The sequence below is a fragment of the Phodopus roborovskii genome, unplaced genomic scaffold (assembly GCF_943737965.1).
Source record: "Phodopus roborovskii unplaced genomic scaffold, PHOROB, whole genome shotgun sequence".
Taxonomy (NCBI): Eukaryota; Metazoa; Chordata; class Mammalia; order Rodentia; family Cricetidae; genus Phodopus; species Phodopus roborovskii.
This window is the reverse complement of record NW_026126433.1, coordinates 42,238,971-42,266,849: the sequence shown is the minus strand read 5'-3', so window position 1 is coordinate 42,266,849 and position 27,879 is coordinate 42,238,971. Positions and strand designations below refer to the sequence as shown.

The 27,879-nt window shown below is 41.9% G+C and overlaps 1 protein-coding gene across 2 annotated transcripts in view; it reads right to left on the bottom strand.

The window, feature by feature from the left end:
• The window catches only part of Cd244 (CD244 molecule), a 30,825-nt gene extending 6,858 nt beyond the window's left edge, over window positions 1-23,967 (bottom strand). Inside the window, exons 1-5 of one of the 2 annotated variants that reach the window (XM_051186283.1) lie at window positions 23,717-23,967; window positions 4,110-4,442; window positions 3,746-4,021; window positions 946-1,047; window positions 343-497 (exon numbers count right to left, since the gene is read on the bottom strand). In XM_051186283.1, the coding sequence (XP_051042240.1) occupies window positions 343-497; window positions 946-1,047; window positions 3,746-4,021; window positions 4,110-4,442; window positions 23,717-23,777 (927 nt within the window). In that variant the 5' untranslated portion in view covers window positions 23,778-23,967. The remainder of the gene's footprint in view (window positions 1-342; window positions 498-945; window positions 1,048-3,745; window positions 4,022-4,109; window positions 4,443-23,716) is intronic. The other variant, XM_051186284.1, reaches the window with a different exon arrangement.
• Window positions 23,968-27,879: the final 3,912 nt, after the last annotated feature.

Here is a 27,879-nt window from a genome sequence, read left to right as displayed (position 1 = left end):
CCCAGCCTAGGCAGGGCTTAAGAGAACCACAACAGGGAGCTCCTATCTTCTAATCTTGGGGATATGGTTAGGCAATAAATATATGAAGGTTGCACTCATCCTGGCATCGAGCCCAGCTGGTAAGACTGAGCTGAAATGAGGATGACACCAGAGTGCAGCCTGGGAAGGCAGTGGTTGACACATTCTGCCCTCTACTGTTGATTTCTGCTAAGTTCAGCACCATGATGCCCCTTCTGACTCATTTACATTTTCTCTGCTGCATTTCTTTCCTCCTTTCCCTCTTTGGGCAGAGCCAGGAAACTGGTAGAGGAAAAAGAAAGATGGAAGAGGGCTGAAGTTCACCTCAAAATGACACCTGTTTGATTCTGTTTGTCCCCTTCCATTTTCCTGGACAGCTGAAGGAGATCCTGGGGCCCCAGAATGTCCTACTTGATTCCTCCTGCCTTGTGGATCCTTGACATGTTCATATATTGTTGAAAAATTCTTAGGACTTGGCTCTGTGTGAGGAAGAAAATAAGGACTAGAATCAGAAACATTAGGAAAGTTTCCTGTCCAGGCTTCTACTTCACATCTCTACCAAGGATGGTAAAGATCTCAAGAGTGGCTCCAGAAAACAGGCAGATTGGTGTTCTTGCTAAAGAGCACAGTAGAGAGCAATTACCCATCCCTTGACAAACATCTTCCACCAAGCTGGGCAGTCACCAACCAAAGGCAGCACCTTAGATAAAGCAGTACATTGGGAACCATGCTATAAATATGGTCCACAGCTAATGTGAACAGGAGGTTGCAGTCATTAGCTGCCCTCCCTCCACCCATATTCACAAATATCCCAACATCTCTCCCAGAAATGGAGAAGCTGCCTAGAGTATATCCCATGGACTCAGGGACAACCCACTGAACCTGATGCCTCATGCAACAGCACTCCATTAGGGGTCTTCTACTTACGTGACTTTCTCTTCTTATCCCACACACAGAAGCAAGTGACGGCACCGAGAAATAATATGACTAAAATAACGATGATTGTCACAAAGGGCAAAACTCTGTATTCTGAAGGACACAGAAGGAAGGAGGACTGAGCCCTCATGTCCCCATACATTAGCTTCAAGACTATCCCCCAAAACCACTGTTTTCTCTCATGTGGCCAGGCTTCTCACATCCTATAAATTCATCATCTTGTTGTCCTACCTCAGCTGGGTGACAGACTGATCCAGAGGACCTGTGCTACTTATTTACCTCTCTGAGGCATTTTTCTTACCTGAAAAGGGGGAGATAATGTTTTCTCCATCTAGGGGCTAATTGCATGATCTGGTGCCTGTAAAACATCTTGCATAGCAACTATAACATCTATCTACTGCTTTTACCTCAGCAAATATTTACCACACACCTACTACTGTAAGCTTTCCATTTCTCCTTCCTGGTTCTTCTCCTCTCACTGCTCTTCCTCATTAGAGCTCCTACATTTGTGTTACACATGAGCCCTGTTATATAATCCAACCAATAAGAAGAGACCGGTAAAGAATTCCACATTACAGGTATCTGCCTGAGATCACAGTAAATAAATGATGATGCAATGATGGTTCTGGCTAATGCACAAGGGAAATCTGGCCATAAACAGATTCTTTACATTTTACATAGATTCTCACTATAACATTGCAGTTTTACATGGGCTTTTATCCATAAGTCTCTTTTAGGGTTGCAGAAACTTTAAACAGTTAAACATGTTTTACAAAGACAGAAGCTGCAAGTTTGGTTGTTTGGGGACATTTACAATAAAAAGATATTTTCAGTTATCTCAAGATGGGCCAGAGCTGCTTTTCCGGGGCAGTTGTCAACCATAGTCACCCTGGCTGCCGGGCAGAACTGTGTTTTTCCTGGTAAAAGGCAGAGGGTTTAAGGAGAAGCTGTTGGCCAGGGGCCATCTTCCCTAACCCTCTCAGCATGGACAAATTCTTTTTGATACAAAGAAAGAGCTGAATGGGCAGATCTAAGCGACCAATGTCATCTCTGTCTAACACTTTTTTTTTTTAAGATTTATTTATTTATTTATTTATTTATTATGTATACAGTGTTCTGTCTGTATATATGGCTACAGACCAGAAGTGGGCACTAGGTCTCATTATAGATGGTTGTGAGCTACCATGTGGTTGCTGGGAATTGAACTCAGGACCTCTGGAAGAGCAACCAGTGTTCTTGACCATTGAGCTATCTCTCCAGCCCACCTAATAATATTGTTAAGCAAACCCCTTGGCAGAGAGATTCTTTATATAATGTAGTTTATACTTCTTTTTCTCTTTCAGTAACTATGCTTTGAGTTAGTCCAGTTCAGATCTGTAGTTCCACAGAGGGATGCCTAGCTCCGGATTCCTACTGGAATGTCTCCCTATTTCGTCAGTATTGAGCTTCTGGAGGTGAGTTTCTGGAGGCATTTTGCTAGGGCTGTTTGTCAGGATTTGGGAAACTGCACTCATTTGGGATCTCCCACTGAAGTAAGGAGGCTCTGAGACACTGGATGGGGTACTGGCACAGAACACTGTCATGGTGGGGGTATACTTCCTTGGTAGCTCCAACCACAGCAATGCCAGTCAGTGTTCCTTTTGCCTAACATGGATGGCAGTAGACCCATATTCTGAGTTCAGGCCCAAACATGGGACATGGAATACTTCAGTTCTAGTCCAGTGAGAACCCAAGGGATGCTCTGGGGAAAGGTTCTGAGGACCTATTCCTTCTGTTTTTTTAGTGTTTTCTTCTTCTGAAAAAAGAGATGTGCCTAATCCAAAGATAAGAAAATACACTACATGAACCTAAACTTAGCACTGTGGAAACCTGAGCCCAAAGTAAGGAGTTGCACATAATTTTTGCTGCAAATTTAAGAAGAGAGACTCTGAGGGTTGGGTTGAGTTGGTTGGGTCGGGTTGGGGTAGGTGTTTGGGGTAGGTTGTGTAGGGTTGGGTTAGGTTGAGTTGGGTTGGATAGGTTGGGTTAGTTGGGTTGGGTTACATTGGGTTGGATGGGTTGGGTTAGGTTGGGTAGGTAAATGGGTTGGGTGAGTTTTATAGGGTTGGATGGGTTGGGTTGGGTTGGGTGTGTTGTGTAGGATTGGGTGGGTTGTTAGGGCTGGGTTGATAAGTAGGTTGGATTGGGTGGGTTGTGTAGGATTGGGTGGGTTGTGTTGGGTTGGGTTTGAACTGGGTTGGTTTGCCTGGTCCCATGCTGGCATCACATTAAGCCTTTGTCTAATAAAAAGTATAGACCCTTAACTCAGGTAACTCAGGATAAACAATAAATGCAGAACTGTACTAGGTTCCTTGTCATTTTCCTGCTGCCCCCACTGACAAGGTTACTGTGGTAAACTGTTATTACCTCCCAGAAAACTCTCCATTTTTAGGTAAGACATCACTCAGGTACAGTGTTACCTCCCAGAAAACTCTCCAGCTTGAGGTAAGACATCACTCAGGAGAAGTTGGGTCTCTAACTTCTCAAATTAGGAAGTTAATGTTCATAGCATCATGAAAGTCACTAAACAACTTGGTATTCCCTGTGAGGAGGGAAAACTACGCTACTATTTCCAGGAGAAGAGAAAGATATAAATCCTCTCAGGCTAAGATAGACCTGTGCTTCTGAGAGGCCCAGTGTCTGCTTAGGAAGGGTCCAAGGCACTGGACCAGAAGGCTATGTGATCTGATACCTGGATCTCTTGTGAGTCTGGTTGTGGAGTCTCTGCTGTGAGCAAAAGTGCCCCACTTACTTTGAGAGACACTCTGACAGCCCTGGGTGATGTTCAGAGTGTCAACTTCCCAGCTGACTTGGTTGCTAACATTGCAGGTATATGTGTGCAGACTGCTGGCCTCAGTCTGGCTCTCCAGGTGGGTCAAGTTCCTTAGTTTTGAAATCAGCTTGCTCCCTCTGTACAAAGCATAGCTCACATTGTCATCCCTGGGCACCAAACAGTCCAGAGACAGCTGACACATCCCATTAGTCCCGATCTTCCACTGGCCCTGCAGATGAGGCTTCTCAACGCGATCTGGAAGCAAAGATTCTGATTAGAGGGTTCTAGAAATACAAGTCCTACAAGAATCAAAGGGACAGAGTGAGCAGGGCTAAAAACTCACCAACTATAAGAATCTGGAATTTCTTACTGCAAATGATTCCAATCTTATTGGTCATCTCCAGCTCGTAATGACCACTGTCTTGCAGCTTAGCTGACTTGATGCCAAGAGCAAGATCTGAGGCATTAAAGTCATATGTTTTATTGAAACCATTAGAATAATACTGTAGTGTTTTGTTACAAGTATACCGGATCAGGATCTTATTACTTTTTTCAGGTGAGCCCAGTTGTGTCTTCTTCCATTGAATAGATAGGATATGTGTCTGTATGTTGGAAGGCCGAAGCCAGAGAGGACTTCCTGAGACGCTGACCATATCAACAGTAGAATCTGAGCAGCCTAGGAAAGAAAACCTGGTGTGAAGGTCACTGAACAAGTATGAGACCTAAACAATGTGGGCAGTTGACAGTAACTTCCTTAAGTTAAGGATCTGGGAGCAAATGTGAGGAGCCCAGAGGCCATCTGTTTCTCTGCCCTCTATTTGGGAGTAACTCACAGACCAACAATAACAGCTAAAATCTCTTTTGAAGATTCATTTTTACTTTTTAAATATGTATATATATACACGTGTGTCTGTGTATGGTTTTGTACACATGAGGACAGTGCCCAGGAGGCCAGAAAACGGCATTGGATCCCTCAGAGCTGGCGTTTACAGACAGCTGTGAGCTATTCTACATGAATGCTAGACACTGATCTCAGGTCCTCTAGAAGAAAAGCATGCACTCTTCTCTCCAGCCAACTCTCCAGCCCCACACGAGAATCTCTTGAGTACTATGCAACTAGCTAGTCTCGAATGTGCTGCAAGTACTTAACGTAACAAGAACCCTGTAAAGGTTTTATACCCATTTTTATAGGTAAAGAATTCAGTAAGAAATACCTAAGCTAGCCTACCTGCTGACCCACTGCTCCGGGTGAGCATTGGGCCAGAGTACAGGTCCAACAACCCCTCCACTTCTGTGGAACTTCCTAGGTCTTCTCTGAGCACACTGGACCTGCCTATCCATGCAGGACTACCTTGAGGCCACACTTGCCTGATCTTTGTACCCCATTGCCTGCCCTCTGCCTGAGGAGAGACCTCCAAGAGAGCTTGGATCATGCAGAGTTGCAGACCCAACTACAACCATCAGGAGAGCAGGACAGAGAGAGAGAGAGAGAGAGAGAGAGAGAGAGAGAGAGACTCCACCTTCACCCACTGGAAAAAGCAGGTGGGAACACAGCAATACAAGGAAACACCCAACAATACAAATACTAGTATAACACCAGCAGAATCTAGGGACTCTATACCAACTAGACCTGCACACACCAATGTAGATGAAGCAGAAGAGAACAACTTAAAAAATAACTTCATAAAAATGATAGACGCCCTCAAAGATGATATGAGAAAATCCCTTAAAGAAATAGAATAAAAACAAACAAACAAAAAACTGAAAGAAACAGAGGAAAAAGCTAAGCAAAAAATGCAAAAAAATAAACACATCTCTTAAGAAAAGCCAAGGGGGGGGGGGACAATCAAACAGATGAAGGAAACAATTCAAACAGTACAAGACCTGAAAACTGAAATAGAGACAATAAAGAAAACACAAACAGAAAACTTAGTAAATGATCAGGAACTACAGATGCAAGTATAACCAACAGAATACAAAAAAATCTAAGAGAATCTCAGGCACTGAAGACAAACTAGAGGAAATAGATTCATTGACCAAAGAAAATCTTAAATCCAACAGATCCTTAACACAAAACATCCAGGAAATGTGGGACACCATGAAAAGGCCAAACCTAAGAATAATAGGCAAAGAAGGCAAGCAAGCCCAAGTCAAGGGTGCAGAAAACATATTCAACAAAATCATTGAAGAAAGCTTTCCCAATCTAAAGAAGGACATGCCTAAGAAGCATACTGAACACCAAATAGACTAGACCAAAAAACAAACAAACAAACAAACCTTGCCAAATAATAATCAAAACACTTACCATGCAGAATAAAGAAAGAATATTAAGGGCAGCAAAGGGAAAAGGCCAGGTAACATATAAAGACAGACATATGAAAATTACACCTGATTTATCCATGAAAACTCTCAAGGCCAGAAGGTCCTGGATAGATGTTCTACAAACACTAACAACTGACAGATGCCATACTATACCCAACAAAACTCTCAATCACTATAGATGGAGAAAAGATATTCAGTGACAAAGCCAGAGTTTCACAATACATATTCACAAATGCAGCCCTACAGAAAGTTCTGAAATGAGAACTCCAACTCAAGAAAGTTAACTACACTCACAAAGACATAGGCAATAGATAAGCCCACTTCACCAGAACCTAAAAGAAAAAGCAGGGTAAATATACTCACAATACCACCAAAAACAACAAATCTAAAACAAACAAGAATTAACAATCAATGGTCCTTACTTTCCCTCAACATTAATGGTCTTAACTCTCCTATAAAAAGACTCAAACTAATAGAATGGATATGAGGACAGAATCAAGAAACACATCTAACCTTCAAAGACAGACATTACCTCAGAGTAAAGGGTTGAGAAAAGATCTTCCAATCAAATGGACCCAAGAAGCAAGCAGGCATAACTATCCTAATATTTAACAAGTTAGACTTCAAACCAAAATCAATCAAAAGAGATGAAGAAGGTCATTTCATTTTCATCACATGAGAGGTCCATCAGTACAAAGTCTCAATTCTGAACATCTATGCCCCAAATACAAAGGCAGGCAAATTCATAAAAGAAACCCTACTAAAATTCAAAGCTCACATGAAACCTCAAACACTCACAGTGGGAGACTTCAACACCCACTCTCACCACTAGATAGGACCACCAGACAGAAACTTAACAAAGAAACAAAAGAACTAACAGAAGTTGTGTCCAAATTGGGGTTGAAAGATATCTATAGGACATTCCATCCAAACACAAAAGAATATACCTTCTCAGCTCCACACAGAACCTTCTCTAAAACCAACTACATACTAGGCAACATAAAAAACCTAGACAGATTTAAAAAAATTGGAATAGTTCCCTGTATCTTATCAGACCACCATGCCTTACAGTTGGAATTCAACAACAACACAAATCGCAGAAACCCTATAAACTCATGGAAACTGAACAATGTACAACTGCACCATTCCTGGGTCATGGAAGAAATAAAGAAAGAAATTAAAGATTTCCTAGAATTCAAAGAGACTGAAGACACAATATACCCAAAATTTTGAAACACTTTGGAAGCAGTGCTATGAGGAAAGTTCATTGCACGAAGTACCTATATGAAGAAAATGGAGGATAGTCACATTAGAGAATTAACAGCACAGCTGAAAGCCTTAGAACAAAAAGAAGCAAACTTACCCAGGAGGGGTAGATGCCAGGAAATAATCAATTTGAGGGCTGAAGCCAATAAAGTAGAAACTAGGAAAACAATACAAAGAATCAATGTAACAAAGAGTTGGTTTTTCCAGAAAATCAACAAAATAGACAAACCTTTATCCAAACTAATGAAAAAGCAGAGAAAAAGAACATGCAAATCAACAAAATCAGAAATGAAAAGGGGGACATAACAATGGACACTGAGGAAATCCAATTTTCAGATCATATTTTGAAAGCCTGTACTCTACAAAATTCAAAAATTTGAAGGAAATGTACAAACTGCTGGATAACTATCACTAACCAAAATTAAATCAAGAACAGATGAGCAACTTAAATAGACCTATAAGCCTTAATTAAATAGAAGCATTCATCAAAAGCCTCCCATCCAAAAAAAAGCCCAAGGCCAGATGGCTTCAGTGTAGAATTCTACCAGAAATTCAAAGAAGAACTAAGACCAATACTCCTCAAATTTTTCACACAATAGAAGCAGAAAGTTCATTACCAAACCCTTTTTATGAGACAACAATTACCTTTGTACCCAAGCCACACAAAGACATAACTAAGAAAGAGAACTATAGACCAATATCCCTCATGAACATTGATGCAAAAATACTTAATAAAAAGTAACAAATAGAATCCAAGAAAACATGTGAGAAATCACCCACCATGACCAAGTAGGCTTCATCCCAGAGATGCAGGGATGGTTCAACATATGGAAATCTATCAATGTGATCCACCATATAAACAAACTGAAAAAGAAAAACCACATGATCATATAACTAGATGCTGAAAAAGCCTTTGACAAAATCCAACACCCATTCATGATAAAGGTCTTGGAGAGATCAGGGATAACAGGAACATACTTAAACATTAAAAAAGCAATATACAGTAAACCAATTGCCAACATCAAACTGAATAGAAGAAGCTTAAGGCAATTCCTTTAAAATCACGAGCAAAACAAGGCTGTCCACTCTCTCCATATCTCTTCAATATTGTACTTGAAGTTCTAGCTAAAGCTATAAGACAACAAAAGGAGAGCAAGGGGATACAAACTGGAAAGGAAGAAATCAAACTTTCACTATTTGCAGATGATATGATAGTTTACATAAGTGACCCAAAAAACTCCACCAGGGAACTCCTACAGCTGATGAACACCTTCAGCAAACTAGCAGGATACAAGATAAACTCAAAAAATTCACTAGCCATACTACATACAGATAATAAAGTGGCTGAGAAAGAAATCAGAGAAACATCACCTTTTACAATATCCACAAAGAACATAAAGTATGTTGGGGTAACACTAACCAAACAAGTGAAAGACCTATATAGCAAGAACTTTGTGTCTTTAAAGAAAGAAATTAAAGAAGATACCAGAAAATGGAAAGATCTCCCATGCTCTTGGATAGGTAGGATAAACATAATAAAAATGGCAATCTTGCCAAAAGCAATATACAGATTCAATGCAATCCCCATCAAAATCCAAGCACAATTCTTCACTGACCTTGAAATGATAATAATCAACTTTATATGGAAAAACAAAAGACCCAGGATAGCCAAAACAACCCTGTACAATAAAGGAACTTAGGAGGCATCACCATCCCTGATTTCATTCAAGCTCTACTATAGAGTTATAGTCCTGAAAACAGCTTGGTATTGGCACAAAATTAAATAGGTAGACCAATGGAATCCAATCAAAAATCCTCATATTAACCCACACACCTACGAACTCCGGGTTTTTGACAAAACAGCTAAAAGTATTCAATGGAAGGAAGCGTCTTCAATAAATGGTGCTGGCACAACTGGATGATGGTGTGTAGAAGATTGCAGATAGACCTATGTCTATCACCACACACAAAACTCAAGTCCAAATGGATCAACATAAATCCAGCCACACTGAACCTCTTAGAAGAGAAAGTGGTACTGGAGACTGCTTCCTGAACATAACAAAAGTAGCACAGACACTGAGATCAACAATTAATAAATGGGACCTCCTCAAACTTAGAAGCTTCTGTAAGACAAAGGACACACTGGACAAGACCAAATGGCAGCCCTCATAATGGGAAAAGATTTTCACCAACCCTACATCTAACAGAGGGCTGATCTCCAGAATACACAAAGAATTCAAGAAACTTTTCACCAAAACACCAACTAACCCCATTAAAAAGTGGGGGTACAGTACTGGATAGAGAATTCTCAATAGTGAAATCCAAAAGGGCTGAAAGAAATTTAAGAAAGTGCTCAACATCCTTAGCAATCAGAGAAGTGCAAATCAAACAACTCTGAGATACCATCTTACTCCTGCAAGAATGGCTAAAATTAGAAACACTAATGACAGCTTATGCTGGAGAGGATATGGAGAAAGGGGAATACTCCTCCACTGCTGGTGGGAGTGAAAACTTTTACAGCCATTTTGGAGATCATTACGGCGGTTCCTCAGGAAAATGGGAATCAGTCTACCACTGGACCTGGCAATCCCACTCTTAGGCATATACCCAAATGATCCACATCCATACAACAAAGACATCTGTTCAATTATGTTCATAGCAGCATTATTTGTAATAGCAAGAACCTGGAAGCAACCTACATGCCCCTCAACTGACGAATGGATAAAGAAGATGTGGCACATTTACACATTGGAATGCTACTCTGCAGAAAAAAATAATGGTATATTGAAATTCACAGGCAAGGGGATGGAACTTGAAGGAACCATCCTGAATGAGGTAACCCAGTCACAAAAAGAGGAACATGGTATGCATGGTATGTCCTCACTCATTTAGGATTTTAAACATAGAGCAAAGGATCACTAGCCTATAATTCACACCACCAGTGAAACTAGGATACAAGGAGGAACCTAAGAGATTCATACAAGTTTCTTCACAGAAGGGGAGAGGAACAAGATCTCCTTGAGCATATTGCAAGTGGGTAGTTGGGCAATGAGTGAAGAGGGAGATAGAAGAAAGAGAAGGGGAGGAGAGGAGAACATGTGGGACTAGGAAGATTGAGTTGGGAGACAAATAGACTAGAGCAAAAAACAAAAGAGATATTACAATAGAGGGAGCCATAATAGGTTTGAAGAGAAAACTGACTCTAGAGACATACAAGGATGACCATAGCTAACAATCTGAGCAACAGTAGAAAGGCTACCTTAAATGTCATTCCCTGATACTGAGATTGATGACTAACTTATATATCATCATAGAGCCCTCATTTAGTAGCTGATGGAAACAGAAGTAGACACCCACAGCTAAACACTGAGCCAAACTGGAATCCAGATGCAGAGACCTGAACAAGGAGAAGCTAAAGGGTCCCCAGACTGATAGCTGGGATTCCAGCATGGACTGACTCAGAACATGGGTCTCAGTTAGAAAGCCTGGGCAGTCTAAGGGACCTCAAACAGTGGAACCAGGATGTATTCCTGGTGCACAAAAGGAGCATGTTTCCCATGGAGGAATACTCCCTTAGCTTAGAGACAGGAGAGAAGGCCTAGTCCCTATTCCAAATGACTTGACAGATTTTGATGATCCCTCCTGGAAGACGTCACCCTCCCTGTCGAGTGGGGGGGGGATGGGATGGGAGGAGAGTTGGGGGGCATGGGAGGGAGGAATGAGGAAAGGAGGAAAAGGGGATGGGAATTGATATGTAAAATAAGAAAAATAATAAATATTTAAAAAAAGAAAACTCCATTAAAACAAGAAAGAAAAAAGAAGGAAGGAAGGAAGGAAGGAAGGAAGGAAGGAAGGAAGGAAGGAAGGAAGACCTGAGCTAGACTGGGCGTTGGTGGCACACACCTTTAATCCCAGTACTCGGGAGGTAGAGGCAGGCAGATCTCTGTGAGTTCAAGGCCAGCCTAGTCTACAGAGCTAGTTCCAGGACAAACTCCAAAGCTACACAGAGAAACCCTGTCTCAAAAAAAAAAAAAAAAATACAGAAAAGAAAAAAAACTTAAGTTGGGCATGGTGACACATGCCTTTAAAGTCAGCACTCAGGAAGCAGAGGCAGATGAATCCCTGAGTTCAAGGCCAGCCTGATCTACAAAGAATTCTGGACAGCCAGGGGCTGTTACACAGAGAAAACCTGTCAAAAAAAAAAAAAAAAAAAAAAAAAACCTTAAGTAGATAACCCCAGCCACACAGAAAAATGGTGAGCTTAAAAGACAATTGATTTGGCTTTACTGAGAGATTTTGGGTTTTTTTTTTGTTTTTGTTTGTTTTTGTTTTGTTTTGTTTTGTTTTAATACAATTTACTATGGAGTCTATGTGAGTATGTGAGTACGGGTGTGTACATTGGGCATGTGGAGACCAAAGGTGATGTTAGGAGTCATTATCATTCTCCACATTGTGTGTGTGTGTGGGTGTGTGTGTGTGTGTGGTCTGTAAGACAGAAAGAGAGAGACTGTGTGTGTGAGATGGGGGCAGGCAGAACACTCAGGCTGTAGCACACATATGGAAACCAGAGGATAACCCTCTGAGACTGGTTCTCTCCTTCCATCTTTTGTCCATTCTCCCATTCTATGTACTCCAGGCTAGCCTGTGAACTTCTGGATGTTCTCCTGTCTCTGTCTCACATTTCACCTAGTGCTAGGATTACAAATGCTAGCTATCACACTTGGGTTTTTGAGTGTTCCAGGAATGAAATTCAGGTTGTGCAGCAAGTGCTTTTACCTACTGAACCATCTTTCTGGCCTTAGTTTTGGAAACAGGGTCTCTCACTGAACCTGAAACTCACTGGTAAGGCTAGCCTAGGGTTTTTGTTTTGTTTTCTGGTTTTTTTGAGACAAGCTTTCTCTGTATTGTTTTGGAGTCTGTCCTAGAACTTGCTCTGTAGACCAAACTGGCCTCGAACTCACAGAGATCCACCTGCCTCTGCCTCCCAAGTGCTGGGAGTAAAGGTATGAGCCACCATCGCCTGGCCTAGGTTGGCTTTTTTTTTAATGGGTGTTGGGAATTTGAACTCAGGTCTTCTTGCTTTCCAAGCAAGTGCTGTTACCCACTAAGCCATCTCCCCAGACCCTTGTTTTTAGATTTTTGAGACAAGGTCTCACTATATAACCCAGGCTGGCATGAACTCGCTATCATAGTGAACAGCTCAGATGACAGAAATTCTCCCGTGTCCTGTTTCTAGAGGATAATTTTTTAACCACAAAGTTACAAACATGTGTTACTGATATGAGTCACTCCCTTGCAATTTACCTATCAAGTCCTCTCATCCCTCCCCCCCCCCATATGCTGTAGGATTTATTGGTCCTCAGCAGGTGACATCCTTGAAAGGTGGCTGGATCATGGGGCACTAACTTCATCAACCAGCTACATGCTACATAAAAGCGGAGCTCAGTTAGTGAATCACTAAGGACATATCTTCGAAGGCCATGTCTCCTCATTCCCGACTGTCTCTCTGTGCTAAAGGTAAATACCTATGCTTTATCATACCCTCCCACCATGAGGTTCCACCTCATCAAAGTCCCACAGCAATGGAGCAAGCCAACCATGGACCAAAGCCTCTGAAATAAGCTTGGGGATATATCTCCACTGGTAGTGTGCTTACCAACCATGCATGAGGCCTTGGGTTCAATCCTCAGCACAGCTTAAAGCCAGGGATGTGTCATACAACTGTATCTCAGCACTCATGAGCTAGAGGCAGAAGGATCAGAAATATACGGTCACCCTCAGCTACCTAGCAAATTAGAGGCCAGTCTGGGCTATATGAGACCTCATCTCAAAAGACAAGGGGAAATAAAAATTCTGAAATGAGCCAAATATAAATTTTCCCCATTTCAAATTTGCTCCCCCAGGTATTTACCAAAGGGATAAAATGTCTGATTCCCAACACACTGAGGCAAGCACATGTATATGGCCAACAGTGACTGCCAGAAATCCTGAACAGTCAGACCCAGTAAAGCCGATGCTGAATTCATAGCCCTTCTTGTGCCCTACAATAAAGCTGGACTCACAGTCCTCTCAAAGCACTTGGCACATTGCACTGTGAACAGTGCACATTAATGTTTGCCATTATTTAGTGACCAGATGATGTCTGAAAGAGTGCTCTCAAAAATATTTAAGCTCTGCCTTCCAGGTACATGTCTGCACGTACCTCTCTTGGGATCAAGATGTGACTTAATTAATGTAGTTGTGGTAGACTGTACTCGTGGTACTTTAAGTATCTACCTCAGAGCAGCCCAGAGCAGTGAGTGAAGCCGTCTGGTAAGGAAGCTCCGTGGTATCACCCAGCAGCTGTAGGCAACAAAAATGACAGCCTTGAGTGAAAGAGAGTGCAATGGGGATGAAGGGGTCAGAGAATAAGGTAAGAGAGAGAAGTGGTTCTACAAATGGTTCTTAACAATGTAGCACATTGGGAGGAAAGCAAGCTAGAAGGAGACAAGATGTTAGCCAAGTAAGATCTTCCAGTATCTTCTTCCTGTGGTGATATATTATTTGTGATTTATTAAAGCTTGCCTGAAGATTCAGAAAGCAGTAAGCCATAAGCCATAGAAGCCAGGAACACACCTTTATTCCCAGCAGCCAGAAGCTAGGAGGTAGTGGTACACACCTTTAATCCTAGGACTCAGGATTAAGAAATAGACGGATCTCTGTGAGTCCAAGGCCACCCAGATCTACACAGATTGTATCAGTCTATAAGAGAACTATATCTCATACATCTAATCCCACTACTAGAGGGGTATAAAAGGCAGGAACAAGGAGTCAGTAGAAGGCATTCATTCTCCAGCCACACTGAGGAGAGCTGGTGAATAAGCCCTTTCTGCTTTAGGTAGAGATAAGGATTAATGGCCGGGTGCTTTGCTTTTCTGAGCTTCAGCTTAAATTTTGAACCCCAATATCTGTCCTGGGTCTCTTATTTATTGATGTTACATCTCCACACACCAAATTACCTTGATAAAACCTAAGAAAATCCAATGAGAGACCACAATGCCCAATTATAACAAAACACAAAGGCAGGAAGGAATAGTTGTCCATGTCACATACACACACCCCAACTCCAACCGGTCCAGTATAAAGAGTGGTGTCTCCAACTTGGGAGTATGAATGATAAAGTTAGGCCTTAGGCCTGAAACTTTGTACCATGCCTGACACAGTGAAACTTAGGTGCACAGAGCCCCACAACCCTTAGCACCAAGTCGATATCCACAGACTGAGTTACCAGAACCACATTAGGCTGAGGCTGAGTGTTCCTCTCCTCTTGCAACATCAGGTAGCAGGGCAGGAAATATGGCACCAGCTGCTGGGGTTGGGGGTAGGCTTGTCTTAGCGCTCACTGACAGACTTGGGAGAAATTGCACATGCCAGACAAGTACATACACACAAGCCCTGCATCAGATAGAGACCTAGGCACCAATGAACCAGATGAGTCTCCCAGCATCCATCATCCTGGTGTGATCCATATGGGGACCATTGCTGCTTGACAAATTTCCAGCATTTTATTTTGTGGATCACAATTCTCCAGCATCTTTTCCTTTCATTTTTAATGGTTCTCACTCTGTGTTATGGGAGTCCCCTTATGTCTTTTCCTTTGGGAAGTTTTGTTGGGGCTTTGAAGCTGAAAATGTATAAAATGGCAGCCTCTTTACACAAAATAATTCTTTGGGGACAAAAATCCCCATCACCATGGAACCATATAGCGTGATACCCCTGCCTACTCCCACACAAGTTAAGACCAAGATGCTAGAAAATGTAGGTGATATATCTTGATAAATACGGTATATTTGATAATCAAGACTTATAACCTAAGATCTACTCGGGTTCACAGTAATGTTTGTCACAGTAATTATTATTCATAGTAATATTCTATAATGGAATATCTGATTCCATGAGAAAGCCCTTATCCCAAGGTCAGACATTTAGACAAAAACCCTATACTCTCAGGGGCTTGAAGAAAGTTTCTGCTTGCTAAAAAGAGAGACATTCTTATCTCTGGAAAGAGGAACTTGTGGCTCTCCCATGAACATATGACTGGTTCCTATTAACTTGTCCAGGTCAATGCTAGCTTCCTCAGCCCCACTCACATGCCCTCTTCCCCTCCCCCATTTAATCCTTTGTGTGATTATAGAGTATAAAAGATATGTTCTTTCAATAAATGGATAACTATCCCTATTCACACCCAGATTCTGTCAGTCCTCTCCTTCCCCTCACCAACTCCACACCCCACTGGAGCTAGACTACAACATCACCCCCAGCTGTGGCATGATCCTCGTTCATCCCTGAGAACGCAGGTCCTTGAGCCTGTGAAACTCAAGCATGACCATCAACCTAGGTTGTCACAGACTGCCTTCACCAATGCAACCTGACCTGGGGGAAAGGCTTTACCAAATTCTCATGGGTCCAAGGCCTTGGTTCTTGACATGGCCAGTTCATGTCAAGTACACATTCACTCAGATCTTCACTCACTCAGCTCTTCACTCATTCCCTATACCCAGAACTGTATGAACTATGCATCCGAACACTTTGGAGGTAGTGGCTGGAGGAACAGGAGTTCAAGTTCACCATTAGTTAGATAAGAAGTTTGAAGTCAGCCTAAGACACATGAGACCTTGTCTCAAAAAAAAAAAAAAAAAAAAAAAAAAAAAAGGGAGGGGGAGGAAGGAAGAGCAAAAGAAGGAAACTTGCCTTATCTCTAAGGAAATGAAGGGGTAGGTAAAAATTTCCATGAGATTGAAATCAAAGAAAGAGAAGTCATATTTCTATCATAATACAGACTTTAAGTAGCTATCAAAGATATCCTATGAATAAATATAACTAACGGGTGAAAGATCTCCATAATGAAATTTATAAAACATAATAGAAGAAGCTGAAAAGGACAAATCAAAAAACATCCCATATTCTTGGATTATTGTTTAAAAATTACCCTATTCCCTAAAATAATATGAGCTATATAAAAATATCAATGACATCCTCCACAGAATTAGAAAGAAAAATTATTATGTGTCTTGTTACCCACAGAGGCCAGAAGAGAGCGTTGGATTTCTTTTATGTACCCGGCATTGCTCTAGGACTAGGTTTCCTTACTTCAGTCCCTAATGTTCAGGGCCCAAGAATTCCTTCTTGGGTGTTGGGAGGGAACTTGTGCTGTGCATCATTTAGCAGTATCCCTGGCCTCTGCCCACTAGATGCCAATGGTACCCTAGCCTCAGTCACAACACGTATAAATGTCTTCAGACATAGACCTAATGTCCCATAAGGGGAAAACTGTCCTCATTGAGAAACACTTTTCTGGGCATTGGAAAGTAATGTGAGCAAGAGAGGAAAGGTCCCTTTCCCCACAAAGCCCACATTCCAGTTGGGGTGCACATTTTAAACAAGTAGAAAATTTAAAAAGATTCCTCAGTGCTATGGGGGAATAAAAGTTTTAATTTAAAAGATGGCACCAGAGTGCCTAGAGAAATGTGAGGATTTCCTTGGATTCCTGGTGAGGGAAGACCTCCCTAAGGGTCTTACGTGTGCCTGACTGATGAGTGAAAGATCAGGCCTATGTAATAGTTCATCATCAAAAGCAGTGAGAACAGGATTTAATCAGGTCAGGGACCCGGAGGCAGAAGCTAATGGAGGGGCCATGCTCCAAATGGCTAGCTCTGCTGGGGTGGTACCACCCACAATGGGCTGGGCCCTCCCCCATTGGTCAGTAATTAAGAAAATGGCCTATGGATTAGATTACCTACAGCCCAATCTTATGGACACATTTTCCCAATTCAGGTTCCCTTCTTTCTGAGGACCCCAGCTTGTGTCAAGTTGACATAAAAGTAACCATTACACTGACCCCTTGTCAACTTGACACACTAGCATGTCACTTCTTAGCTAGAATCTTTCCTTTCTCATTTGTCCCCAAGATGACATGTTAACATCACAATATAAACATAATAACTTAAAAAAAAACAAAAACAAACCCCACAGTCCTTACAAAGTCAAAAAATACATTCAAAGTTCAGTCTTTTTTAAATAGCCAATCTCTCTATAGTTGTCTTTTAAAAGTTCAGTCTTTTGGCTGTGAGCCCTTTTAAAAAAAAATCAAAATTAAGTTAAATACATTCTTCAAGGGTGAAGAACCAGGACACGGTCACAATTTGAACAAATCGAAACCAGACTCCAACAGTGTAAATAACTCAAAGTCCAATTAGCTGCAATTCACTCACAATCTTCTGGGCTCCTCCAAGGGGCTGGGGTCACTTCTCCAGCCCCGCCCTCTGCAGCACACACTTCTAGGCTCCAGGGGGCTCCACACCACTGCTGCTGGTGGTCTTGGTGGTCATCCCTCGGCACTTTCATCTCCAAAACTGCTAGGTTCTTCTGCTGCAAGGGGGCTGCTCTTTCACCAACAGTCACCGTGGACCCTCTTCAGGAACTCCAGCCCTGCCACATAGTGCCAAGCCTCAGCTGCTCTCCATGACACCTTCATGCCTTTAAAAGCCAGTGCCACCTGGTAACTCCCACACTACCAAATTTGGTTATCAGCACAAGACACAACCTCAGCTGCTTCAGCCAGTACAGGTCATGATGTAAAAGTCTGATGTTGGCCTAAGAAGAGTGTGCCTTCCTCTGCACAAGGGTGTTAGAAATGGCTGCTCAGAGAAGGTGGCTGGGAGCTGCCATTAGAAGAAAACCTTGGGTCTGCCTACTGGATGGAGAAAGGAGTAAGGAAAGGGATGTTATAGGCAAAGCAGCAGCATGGGTTGCACTGCCAACACACTGATATAGTAAGGATTGTAGTAAAGCTTTCTTCAACATGTTTGGAAAGTGGAGTGGCAGATAGAAGTTTCAATTTTAGGTGTTTCATAAAACTGAAGGGAAGCACAAATATCTAAAGTTGCTTAGTCTAAAAACGTACAGTGAAGTAAATAACAATAAGTAAACTAGTGTGCAACCAACAGCAGAGCAGAGATCTGTGTTCTCCACCACCACAGTTAAATGTGGAGCATACAAGAAATAGAGTATAGTTAACTACACTGTTAGTTCCTAAAAATAAAGTGTGAGATATATAGCCACTACTAACTCTACACTGTACAGCAAGCAATTACTAAATTATACCACTACATTTTATTTTTATGGTTTTTGTTTACAAATAAAAGATGAGCTAAAGATGACTTGGTGGATAAAGGTATCTACACGATGCCAACGGTTACAACCTGAGTTCCATCTCCTGGACCCACAGGGAAGAAGGAAAGAACCAACTCTGAAAAGTTGACCTCTGATCCCCCACGTATGCACCATGGCTCAGTAACATACACACACACACACACACACACACACACACACACACACACACACACACACACACACACTATGTAATTTTAAAAGGTTTTTTGCCAGGCAGTGGTGGTGCACACCTTTAATCCCAGCACTCAGGAGGCGGAGGCAGACAGATCTCTGTGAGTTCAAGACCAGCCTAGTCTACAAGAGCTAGTTCCAGAACAGCCTCCAAAGCCACAAAGAAACCCTGTCTTTAAAAAAAAAAAAAAAAAGTTTTTTGAAAGAGGAACTGGGTCTGAGGATGTAGTTCAGTTAGTGGTGTGTTTGTCACAAAGCCCTGGGTTGGGACTCCCAGCACCACATAACCTGGCACACATTAATAATTCCAGTACGTATGAAGTAAAGTCAGAAGGATAAGATTTCAAGGTCATCTGCAGATACATAGCAAGTTTAAGTTGAGCCTGGACTAATGAGATCCCGTCTAAGAAGAGTGGGAAAGTCAGGCCCACAGACATCCCTACAGTTGTCAGTTGGGCTTTTCAAATGGGAGAAAACTTGACCAAGGTTTGAAAGCTAGTGCTGGCCAGAAACAGGACAATAAGAGTGATCACACTCTCTCCTAGTGACTGTTTTCAGGAGTGGATGAGGTAGGAAGCCCTGGGAAAGAGTCCCTAACCATGCTTCCATTTTCTGAAAGTACATTTTCAGCCATCAGCAGCTATGGTGCTGAATAGCAACCTTGAAAAGATGCTTACCATTCAGAACCCACCTTTGGGAGGATGAAGACACTATAGACCAAAAAGAAACAAGAATTCCCAGAGGCAAATGGGCACAAGTCCCTCCTTCCTTAGCTAAGAAGTTATTCACAAGTAATGGCTGCCAGGAGAGGGAAAATTAGTTGTCTCCAATGAAGTTGATAGTGCAGTGCATATATCAACCACACTCCAGGGTAGGTCCTATGCTCAAGAAGTTGATCAACATTCTGTGGTGTGTGTGTGTGTGTGTGTGTGTGTGTGTGTGTGTGTGTGTGTGTGTGTTTAGGTATGTGTATGTGTGTGCATGTGTGTATTATTATTTTCAAGAAGGAAAAGCATGAAATTGAGTTGGTGAGTAGGCAGGAGAGGGTGAATCTGGGAAGGGTTGGGAGGGAAGCAAGAATATGATGAAAATATATTCTATGAAATTCTCAAAGAATAAATTAAAATGTTTTTCAAAGGGGGAAGGACTCCTAGGACCTTAAGGGCTCAGCGGAGCTCAGAGGCTGTGAGTCTACATCGTTCTTTGCTGGATTTTCTCCCACAGCTCTCTGAGGTTTGCTCTATGATTCAGGATCTTCCAAAATGAGTGAGCAGGACCCCAGGGCTTGTAAGACAGCTCTCCAGGAGATGGTTAAGTGTTACAGCTCTGCTTTATTCCAGGAAGAATCAAGAATATAAAGGTTGGGGACAATGACTGGGGCATCACCTAATTTACTTTAAGAGGAACACTCCTACCAAACAGCTCCTAGCATGCACAGTAAGAGATCCTTCCATCAGGGATCTGTCAGGGTTTGAGCCAAAGATAAGACCAGGCATCCAGCTTTAGAGACAGGCATCTGGTTTTGAGGCAGCTTTCAGATCAAGTCAGTCTCCAGCTCCAGAACATTCTCCAGGTAAGGACAGGTAGAGAGCAGGAAGCCTTGCTAGGGAGGAAGGGAGCCCCATATTGCCAAACACAGAAAAAGCTGCTAGGCTTGTGGCAGACTGCAACCTCTACCAATCAGCAACATATCCCAACAGGTCTCCAAAGTCCAGTGAAAGAAGAAAGGAAATTGAGTTGCTATGCACTTTCTAGAGGGGTCTAACAGCTGGGGTATAGGTAATACAGGAAAAAGATAAGAACTTTGAGAGATGTAAGGCCATAGTCCCCATCCCAGAGAGATAGACATTTCAAGGGAAGAAAAAAGAAATGCTAATATGAAAAGATAATCAGAAAAAGAAAAGAATAACTTCACAAGTTATTATGTGCTCAGAGTGAAATGAAAAGTGTACATGTGACTGTCATTTTAGAAGGGAGTGTGGCCACAGCCAATTCCGGTGGTCAGGGGCTGCACAGCCACTGTTGTTACTGCTGCTTACAGCCGTGGGGGCTTTTTTCCGGTGGTTAAGAACAGATGAGATAAAATATTAAGTCTGTAGAAGAAGGGCAGGGGAAATTTAACTACTGCAGCTTGAGGAAATGAGGAACTTCAGTGCAGCTTGGGGTAAGTAAGCAGTGAGCAGAAAGAATGGTCAAGGACTCTGACTTAGCAAGGAGTCACCCACCCTGGAACTGCACAGGGATCAGTCAGCTCAGCTTTCTCCAACCTAGGCTTGCTGCTCACTGGAAGCCTGAGTCCCTGAGAGAGGCCCAGGGAAAAGCCTCTGAATGGAGGGGGTATAGTCTCACTAGCCAGAAAATGGATGTTGAGGTTTTTCTTCACTGGTCTTGTATTACCAGGCTTAGGGGAGAGACAGCAGATGAAGTCAAATGCTGGAAAGTGAACAGAAACCTATGACTTCTTGGCAGGGCCAGCAGCAGACAAGACAAAATAATAAGTTTCCTGCAAGAGGCCACAGCCTACTTCCTTCTTCCTCTTTACTCATCTCTGTACTGACTGACCAGTCTCTCCTCAGGCAAGCTGATTCTTCCCTTTGGTTAAAAGTGACCTAGCCTGTGTTCCTCATTCCCAGTTCACTGAAGTCTCTTTCTCCAAGATAACTACTATGTTATGCTTCTCCCTCAAACTCTGTGGGTTGTCTTGTTTTTTGTTTTGTTTTGTTTGCTTTTTTTCTCTCTCTCTCTCTTTTAAGGCTATTTCCTGGGGCAGGATTGATCCACGTTATCTAGTTTTCTAAGCCCTTATCATTCCAGGCCAGTCCCCTTGTAACTCCCACCTGGAAGAATCCATCATCCTCTCAGATCCCTTTAAATGTATATTGACTCTTAGTACCCGGGCATCTTCTGCCTTTCCTGGTAGTTAGTATTGTACACACATATTTCCCTTTCTGAAAGATGCTCAAGGGTAAGCTCAGCATCAAGGATGGGGATGTAGCTTAATTAGTGGGGTCCTTGCCTCCCATGACCAAAGCTCTGTGTTTCAGGACAACCTGGGATTCATGAAATTCTATTTTTTTAAATCAATTTCAACTATCTCCTTGTAAAATTTTGTTTAATTCTCAGAGCATAGTAAAGCTATAGTGAATTTGTTTAATTAATTCAAGGGTGCCTTTCATTTCACTCCCAAGAGTGGCTCTACTATAGAGTTCATGTAAAATATCAAAGAAGTTACAAAGATGTAGGCCCCTTGGCTTCGGGATTTTGCTTTGTGGGCTCCACATCATTGTAATTTCATTTCCTGTTTACAGGCCCTCAAAAAAAAAAGCCAGTTTCTCTGAAGCAAGCACCCCTGAAAACAGTTCAACAGTACCTGCTGTAAGTTCGTACACTTAAACCCCATGACTTGACCCTGAAAAGGTACTGTTATGTGTTTGGAAAGGGTCATAGCATTTTTATAGTACCATTTTAAAAATGCAAATGCTAATCCATAACAGAATGAACAAATTATAAAAACATGAGATGAAATATTATACAGCCATAAAAGTGATAGGCTACAGGTAGGAAAGTAGTCAAGCCTCATAAGACGTCAAGCAAAAGAAGCCTGTACCATGGAATTCCACTTATATCCAGGTAAAACTAACCTGTGAGATTAGAAGATAGAATGCTGCTTAGATCTTTGGAAAGGACTAAGTAGGTAATGATTGGGGATGAACATATGATTGTTCCAGAGTTGTTCCAGAAGTAACTCACTGACATGTACATTTCTGTACATATGCCACAGTTCTTATTATAATAAGAAGGATTTGTTTGTAAATACATCATCTGGCTGCCCTTAAGAGTGATTTCTAGAGAGTCTCTTTGGGGCCCAGAGCCAAAATCTCTCCCACACCCAGCTGCCTTGTTTGAGAGCTCTGATGAGCAGAAGTTAAGTGAAAATTACTTTGGCCTGCTAGAGCCTCCTTGGGGTCCCTTCTGGAGCAGTAACAACTAGTACCAGCTCCTGAGGAATGCAAGGCTCAATACAATCCAAGTGCTAACTGGGGAGATACTGTCCCAGCCTTTCTTCTGTTATCTACCGTACTTCACCCAGTCCCACACATTTAGGCACTCACAACTCCCAGCCCATCCTTTTCTTCAGAATGAACAACCAAAAATCTGAATTCAGGACCCCAGATGAACTTTAAGGGTCAGGTATATCTTCCTTGTTTTTCTGTATCTGACCCAAGTTATCATCCTAGCCCACATCCATGATTCCAGAAAATAATGTGCTATTCACTCAACAAACATATCTGGAACACCTGCGCTATCAGGCATGGCACTGTTCTGACAGCATGTAGGCTCCACTCAGGTATGTGCCAAGGGCTTATTCAAGCACGGCCAAAACAGATTCAGGGAGCTGATGGGAACAGAAAGGAGGGTGTGAGTGTGGAAATACATATGTACTTATGCCAGAGGCCATTCTGAATACTGAGGTTAAGCCTTGGTCTCTAGGACCTTACATTCTAGTGGGCTGAAGAAGACACTGTGGGGCAGAAAATAATGTAAGAAGGCACTGCCATATGTAAAATGGAGATAGGAAATTAGAGAGTATTATGCAGAATGAAAGATCAGGAATTGCTGACACTCAAGGTGGGGAAGGCAGCAATGACAAGGTGGTGTTTGGATAAAAGAGAAAGCCCATGGCTGGCAATGAAGCTGCTCCCAGAGAGAGAAAACTGGATGTGAAGCCTGAGTGAGTGCTCACATCCCTCCGGCTTTCCACACTTCACACAGACTAAAAGCCATATACTTCACAATGGCGGACAGGACCTGGACCACCTCCTGCGGTCTCTCTTGCTCCCTGCATTCCAGGTGACTATGTAGATGACATAATCAGAGGCTATGAGTTCTGATCGATCACACACACACACACACACACACACACACACGCACCTGTGAGTCCATGCCAGGCCCCACCCCACACCAACCAGGAATCCTTACCGTGACCCTGGTGACCCCTGAGGAACAGGAAGAGTACAAGCAGGGCAGCTTGCCCCAACATTCCCACTGAACAGGGCAGGGCAACGGGCCCCTCTCCTCTTCCGGTGCTCAGATGTTAAAAGACTAAGCTGCTCGGTCAGTAAGGCACGAGCTTGTAGCAGAACTACCTCCGTGCCTGTCCAGCCACAATTTCCTCAACTCAAGGCTGTTCACTTCTGCTGTGAGCAGACAAGGCCACTGAGAAGGCCCCAGTCCCTAGACTAGGTCTAACTGTTCCCACCAGTGGGCGGATACTGAGTGCACAGTGACTCACAAAACCAGCTGCAAAGCCTTAGCCCTTGATTTGCCTCAAGCCTGACAAAACCAGCTGCAAAGCCTTAGCCCTTGATTTGCCTCAAGCCTGTGCGATTCAGCTTCAACCCTACTTGCAGTGTGGAGAGAAACAAACAGCCATTATCCCAGACTCTCTCCAAACCAACACACACTGAGAAGAGGAAGTGGGAAGGAATTTAGACTACCTGGTGGTCTGAGAAGAAGAACCCTGAGTAAGTGGTTGAAGGAGAGGAATGCATGGGGTGACTTAGGAAGAAACATAAAGTTTAGAGTCCCCGGGAAATATCTAACCTAGGACACCTATGATACCAAATGTTTAGCATATGCAAATTGTGCCCCTCCTTTCACCTTTCCCCAGAAAGAATCTTCTAAGTTAATAATAAACCTGAATGTTTGTGTCCCGCTCTTCTAATTCAGCTCTTGAAATCTAATCAGAATGTTGGTATTAGAAAGTAGAATGTTAGGGGAAGTGATCAAGTTTAGAAAACAGATCTCTCATGAATGGAATTAATGTTCTTATTTAAAAAATGGGTCAGTGGGTCAAGGGACAAAAAAAGTTAGCAATCTGCATGCCCCCCAAAAAGCCTTCCCAGAACCTGACTATGAGGGCACCCTAATCTTGAAGTGTCCAACTTTCAAACCTATGAGAGACAGACATATAAACTATCTAGTGTAGTGTTTCAGCAACCCAAGCAGAGTGAGGCTTGGCTTCTTCATCAGTCTGCCTTCCTTTCCCCTGCTAATATAATAATTATCCCTGCTCCTCTACTTTATCTCCTCTTAAGATGCAGCCTCAACCCCTGGATCTCCTCACAGTTACCTACTTTGAGACCAGCCTAGTCTACATAGCAAGTTCCAGGCTAGCTTAAAGGGAACACATATGCATCTACTACACACACACAGACACAAAGAGATATTCAGTCTCACTGAAAATTAGAGACATGAAAATCAAAAGTATTTAATTGGTAAAAATAATAAAGTTTGATGACACCAAGTATTTGAGAGGATAAGAATTAATTGGCTACATCATGAAAACCAGTCTCAAAAAAAAAAAAAAAAAAAGCAACTAGCACAAACTATAATATCTGTATTTTCTAACCCCATGCTAATCATAAAACACTAAACTCAAACTTTAACACTAATAATTTCTGTACCTCAAACTTTAAACCTTTGATAAAATTAAAATTAAAGATATAATGAGAAAGTATGTTTTAACACACATATATAATGGATCAATAGCAAGTAATATTCATTTATAAAGAATTTATGTATAGAGAATTCTATTAATCATCTAATAAGACAAAGAGGAAAAGACAATGTAACATAAAATTTTGCAGATATGAATGAGTGTTTTAGAGGAAAAAGAAACAGATCCAATAAATGTGTAAAGAGCTATACAATCTCTGGGACTTAGGAAATGATACACAAAGAAATATTTGGATTCACTAAGAATTAGAGACATGCAAATCAAGAGTATTTAATTGGAAAAATAATGAAGCCTGATGACACTAAGTATTTGAGAAAATAAGGATTAATTGAATCAATAATATATTGTGGGGAGTTACGCACAGAAGGGATTAAAGTACACCTCATTGGAGGGGTATAGTGGCTTATCCCCGTAATTCCAGCATTTAGGAAGTGGAGACAGGAGGATCACTGTGGGTTTGATGTCATCTGGCTACACAACAAATTCCAGAACACAACAACAACAAAACAAAAACAACAACAATGGAAAAATAGTACTTCTCATGGGACTACTGAACTATTACCAGAATGTACCTGACTCTTGAGTAGTTCTCTGGCTTTCTGTTCAGTGGTGTGACTACTTATTCCTGTGAGCCTCCTGCCTCTGTGATATCCTGAGGAACATAGACAGAATGGATATTTCTAGAAATAAAGACAATGAATTTTCTCTTAGTGTTTGTAACAGGAATTATTTGTTGATGAGAGTGTAAAATTGCTGCATTTTTGGCAGTAAGTTGAAACTACCTTATGAAGTCAAATATTCACAAATCTAATGACCCAGCAATTTGGCTTCTAGTTATAAACCCATATATCCATGTAGTTGGTTGTTTTCTACTCTTAACTCTTTGCTCTTCTGGGGGCCCACCACCCAGCTCCCAAATAAATCACACAGGGAGGCTTAGCGTGGCTTGTTTCTAGCCGCCCTTTCTGAATTGAAATTATCTTGCTTATCTTTTTTCCTCTAGGCTTTTATCTTTCTCTTCTGTAATCTTACTTTTACTCTTACTCCATGACTGGCTGTGTAGCTGGGTGACTAGTCCCTTGAGTCCTTCTCCTCAGATTTCTTCTTCTATTTATTCTCTCTGCCTGCCAACCCCACCAAACCTTTGTTGCCAAGCTGTTGGCTGTTCAGCTCCTTATTAGATAGGTGTTTTAGACAGGCAAAGTAACACCACTTCACAGAGTTAAACAAATGAAACATAAAAGAGTACGACACATCTTTACATCACTAAAAAAATGCTCCACAGCATAAACAAATGTAGCACATCTTAAATTAATATTCCACTACATACCCAAATGAAATTAAACACATCTTTACCTAAAATTTAGCTAGAAATACACACAGCAATGTTTAAAGCACATTGCTCATACTGTTTTTTTTTTTTTTTTTTTCAAGATTAGGTTTTGAGTTCAGTTTCCATCACCCTTGTGCAGGCTTACAACCATCTGTAACTTCAGTTCCAGAAGATTCAATGCCCTCTTCTAGCATTTATGGACAGCATGCATGTGTATGTCTACACATGCAGGCAAAACACCCATACACATGAAACAAGATAAAAATGAACTTTAAAGCACCAAGGTCTGGGTTGAAATGCAAGAAGAATGATTGCCTAGAATGTGAGAAACACTGGGTTCAATCTTCAGCACTGGATAAAGCTGAGCAATGATAGTGGTACATGTCTGTAATCCAAGTTCAAGGTCATCCTTAGCTACATAACAAATTTGAGGCTAGCCTGGTATGCTTGACACTCTGTCTCAAACATAATAATAATTATAATAATGGAATCACTGAGCATGGTGGCATATGCCTTTAATCCCAGCACCAGAGAGGCACAATGTCCTAGTTTAAGGGTACCAATGCTATGATGAAACACCATGACCGGAAGCTACTTGTGAAGGAAAGGGTTCATTTCACTCACATGTTCATCATCAAAAACACTGAGAGCAGGCACTCGAACAGGGCAGGAACCTTGCTATGTAGCCCAAGCTAGCCTTAAACTCTCAATCCTCCTGCCTCAGACTCCCCAGTGCCAGAATTGAAAACTTGAGCCATCCACACCTGCCTGATAAACAATGTAACAATAAATACAAAATGAGATAAAATAGGCCAAAAGCTTTAGTGATGGGAGTGGGGGCATTGGATAGCTGTAGGTCACTGTCATAGCTATTCTGGGTTGTCAACTTGACTACATCTGGAATTAACTAAAACCCAAAAATGAAAGGTCACAACTGTGAAGGATTTTCGCTTAATTTGAAATGGGAAGATCCACTTCTAATCCAGATCTTTGAGGAGGAAATACATGCCTTTAACCAAGATCTTTTGAGGTAGGAAAAACCACCTCTAACCTAGCCCATGCCTTCTGCTGAAAACCTATAAGGACATATAAGAAGGAATCTCACTCTTTTTACCTGCTTGCTCTTGCCCTCACTAGCAAATCCATTCTTTCACTGGTATTAAAGCCAACTTCTTTGGGATTCCAGCATATACTGAAGACCAATCTGAGACATCCAGACTACTGGACTTAACAACTACTGGATTCTTGGACCTTCTGATCATAGGCATCCATTGTTGTATTAGCTGTACC